We start from the raw sequence: 4482 nt of genomic DNA, 5'->3' as shown, positions 1-4482 counted from the left end.
ATAATAAAAGAATAAAAATTTGAATGTTAGAATTCTTAAATATTATTGAAATACAGATATATATTTCAATAATGTATTTAGCATTAAATCATTCTTAAACCTTTATTGGGAAAATTATTTATTACTCAAACATCTTTGGTTGTCTAAGTAGTTATCTACAGGATGCAAGCAATAAAAGGAATAGAATATGTATAGTGGAATACATGGACTTTGAATTAACACAAATATAGAACAAAATAAAAACAATTAAAAATAAAATAAAAGAAACACAAATGGTAATTAAGAGTAGTTATTGATTTTATCCTGAAGATGGCTACTTACACAACCAAAATATTCAATTAGTGAATAATTTTGCTGGTAAAAATTTAAGAGTGATTTAATGAAATATTCAATATCAGTTTGCATAATTCTTATATTTAAAGTTTTTTATTGTTGACAATAGCTTAAATAATGACTGAAAGTGTGAAATAATGATTCTTATGTTACTTAATTTTACTAGATTTTTACTGAATTGTATTTCTATAAAAAAAAGTTTTTTATTCTGAAGTTATTTGAGAAAATTTTTGCTTTAGTCTTTACATTAAATTAAATTGTAATATAAACTATATTTTTAGTCTTTCTTGTAAACTGATAATTAAATTGTTTCAATAAATAAGGAAGTATAATTGTTGCATTTGATTAATCCTTTCAAATACAGGAACTACTATATATTTTTTTAAATGTAATGTTAATTAAATAAATTTAAAGTTATTTATTAATAATTAAGTAATAAATATAAAAAATATCTGTATTCTTAAGAATGTGAAATTGGAATTTCATTAGAGAAAGAGAGCAAAAGGGAAATGGTTTTGTAGATAATGCATATAAATGAACAAAACTTGAAAAATTTAAATGTGTTAATGAATATAATTTCATATTAATATATTTTAATATTTTAGCATAAATCAACATTTAAGGGATTAGCCTCTGTTTCTTAGCTTAATAACTTAATGTATAACAGACCTGTAGTTCTTTTTATGAATTTATTTGTATCTTATAATACATTTTAATATCCATATTATTTTAAAATGGATGTTAATGAATATTAATGTTTTGTGTGTTTTAAATGTTCACTAATGTATTGATATATAAAAAAGTCATTTTAAAATATTAAAAAATTAACTCAAACAATTTTTCTAACGTAAGTAGAATGTTTGTTTAATTTTCTTTAATATGATAGATAATTTTCTTTAGTATAGTAGATAGTAATGTTTATATTTAGTAAAATTTAGAAAAATTATATTTGTATTACCAACATATTCTATCTAAGAGCTATCAAATAAGTTTATTTAAAAAAATTGAGATTCCAGTTGTTTTGAATAAAGTTATTTGATGGCTCTTAGAAGCTTCAATTGGATGTTGTTGTTAATATGGAGTCATTGTTTCTTACTGTTCTTTAATTACATGTATATTCATTCAATATTATAGGAGAAATTTTATCTCTGCTGGTGCTGCTGCTGGAGTTGCTTCAGCTTTTGGTGCTCCTGTTGGTGGACTCTTGTTTTCAATGGAAGAAGTATCTTCTTTCTGGAATATGAAGCTATCTTGGCAAACATTTTTTTGTTGTATGGTAGCTTCATTTACTACTGATCTTTTTAATTCAGCTTTCACTGCTTTTCGTTATCAAGGAAATTTTGGACTCTTTCGAACAGAAAAATACATTCTTTTCCAGGTATAGCAACAATTTATAAAAAAAAAAATTTAATGTGTCATTACTTACAAGGTATTTGCACATTCTAACAGATTAAAACTTTACATTTTTTTTTCTAGGTAGAAACAGGTATTGATTTAAATTTTATAGCTCTTATTCCAACAGTTATTGTTGGTATCTTAGGAGGAATTATGGGAGCAATGTTTACATTTATTAATTTAAAAATTGCACGAGGAAGAAGACTATTATTATCATATGTAAAATCTCCTTTGGAAGAAAAATTTGTCAAGTTAATGGAACCAGTACTAATAATGGTAAATATTTTAAATTTCAATAAGTTTTTATAAACATAACTGTATATTATAAACATTATTACTTATTTTAGATTATTATGGGAACAATATNTTTGGTTCTATACATTTTTTTTTTCCCGCAATGACTTGAACAATATATTAAAATTATTATATAAATATTAAATAAATATATAAAATAATTATATAAATAATTATTGAAAACAATATGAGAACAGATGCATTGCATCAGTTCTCATATTGTTTTCAAGACATTAACAGATGAGCAATGTGAAGTATGTGTGCTCATCAGCAAAGAACTGTAAAAAGTTAAATTTAAAAACTCACGCCAAGCTTTGTATAGTTTCTGGATACAAATTCACTGAGTTCAGCGTTAATAAAGATCCTTTAGTATTAACACAAGCACTTTTGATGAGTGTATAACCATTGTCTTCAGGTGAAAAGAACAAATTTTAACAAAACAAACGTGCAGGATGTTCCAAAGGAACAGAATATTTAAATTCAAACCAAGTGTCTGGAAATTCTGTTAAGAACGTGCAACTAGTTTTTGATATGTTTGAATCTTTATATCTTACGATGCTAGCAGCGCATGCATGGAAATGCTACCACGTTGGCGATATGATGTTAGGCACGTTTCGTTTTTTAGACGCCGATACAAGGCAATCCACACCCCGGGTAGATCGAGGGTGGGAACATTGCACACTTCTGAAGTAGCCGTGAGAAGCACTAAACCCCTGAAAACCCCTAGAAAACCCCTGACTTTAGAAAAGTCAGGGGTTTTCTAGGTGTATCGTGTAAGTCCCTGACTTTTCTAAAGTGGTTAACCACTTTAGAAAAGTCAGGGGCTTACACGATACACCTAGAAAACCCCTGACTTTTCTAAAGTCAGGGGTTTTCTAGGGGTTTTCAGGGGTTTAGTGCTTCTCACGGCTACTTCAGAAGTGTGCAATGTTCCCACCCTCGATCTACCCGGGGTGTGGATTGCCTTGTATCGGCGTCTAAAAAACGAAACGTGCCTAACATCATATCGCCAACGTGGTAGCATTTCCATGCATGCGCTGCTAGCATCGTAAGATATAAAGATTCAAACATATCAAAAACTAGTTGCACGTTCTTAACAGAATTTCCAGACACTTGGTTTGAATTTAAATATTCTGTTCCTTTGGAACATCCTGCACGTTTGTTTTGTTAAAATTTGTTCTTTTCACCTGAAGACAATGGTTATACACTCATCAAAAGTGCTTGTGTTAATACTAAAGGATCTTTATTAACGCTGAACTCAGTGAATTTGTATCCAGAAACTATACAAAGCTTGGCGTGAGTTTTTAAATTTAACTTTTTACAGTTCTTTGCTGATGAGCACACATGCTTCACATTGCTCATCTGTTAATGTCTTGAAAACAATATGAGAACTGATGCAATGCATCTNTATCATATGTAAAATCTCCTTTGGAAGAAAAATTTGTCAAGTTAATGGAACCAGTACTAATAATGGTAAATATTTTAAATTTCAATAAGTTTTTATAAACATAACTGTATATTATAAACATTATTACTTATTTTAGATTATTATGGGAACAATATCAGTATTTTTGCCAGCTGCATTCAGTTGCAGTCAGTTCACATGTCATTGGGATAATAATTACAAAGCTAGTTGTGATGGTCCACTACCTTTACATACTGAAAAAACAGTTGAATATTATACTTGCCCTGAAGGAACTGAAAAGTATATTAATGGTACACGTTATACTAATGGTACTTTCAATGAAGGTAATTATTCAGTTTCTTTGTTTTTCTAATTTTTATAAATTGGATTAATACAAAATAACTGGTAAAATTATTTTATATTGATTTTTGTATACATTCATATATTTATACATACATATATACATCTCCAACAATTTCTTTAATTTGGGAAATCTTTAGACATCAGTATCTATATATAAATAGTTTTAATAAAAAATTAATTACTGTCAAGAAAAAGAAACCATTGTAATTTGAAGTAATACAAAGCAAATTGATGAAGATAAGAATCTTCAAAAAGACAAATGTGCTTAACTTTCAACTATTCATATGCCATTTTCTTGTACAAACATAAAGGATTAAATTTTGATGCCCCATAGTGCAGAAATTATTTTACTTTTTTGAGATTTCAGATTTTTTGCTAACGCACTTGACATTTCCTTTCAACCGTACCATTTTGTTTTTCTGTAAGAAGTCTGTTTCTTCTCAAAATTTTAAAAGAAACAAAAATATGATTCCAAGTTTGGAAAGAGATCAAAACAGACTATAGACAATTAATAAATCTCCCAGGAAATTTCATTTGGTTCTATACATTTTTTTTTTTTCCACAATGACTTGAACAATATATTAAAATTATTATATAAACAAATCCATAAACGTATGTGTGAATTTTATATAATGTGCCAACAGAGACAGAAGTAAATAAAAATCATTCAATAAATATAGCATGATATAATT

General features: G+C 27.5%; 1 protein-coding gene across 1 annotated transcript; it reads left to right on the top strand.

Annotated features, from left to right (window-relative positions):
• Window positions 1-1423: 1423 nt before the first annotated feature.
• On the top strand, window positions 1424-3771 carry LOC111617283 (chloride channel protein D-like; the record flags this gene model as incomplete). The annotated part of the gene is made up of 3 exons (XM_023358595.1): window positions 1424-1711; window positions 1810-2004; window positions 3567-3771. Coding segments are annotated over exons 1-3 (565 nt in total), but the record flags the coding sequence as incomplete, so codon positions are not given.
• Window positions 3772-4482: the final 711 nt, after the last annotated feature.

The sequence above is a fragment of the Centruroides sculpturatus genome, unplaced genomic scaffold (genome assembly GCF_000671375.1).
Source record: "Centruroides sculpturatus isolate CEXI.00-Female unplaced genomic scaffold, Cexi_2.0 scaffold5386, whole genome shotgun sequence".
Lineage (NCBI taxonomy): Eukaryota > Metazoa > Arthropoda > Arachnida > Scorpiones > Buthidae > Centruroides > Centruroides sculpturatus.
The sequence above is the reverse complement of the archived record's forward strand: the minus strand, read 5'-3'. Positions and strand labels throughout refer to the sequence as shown.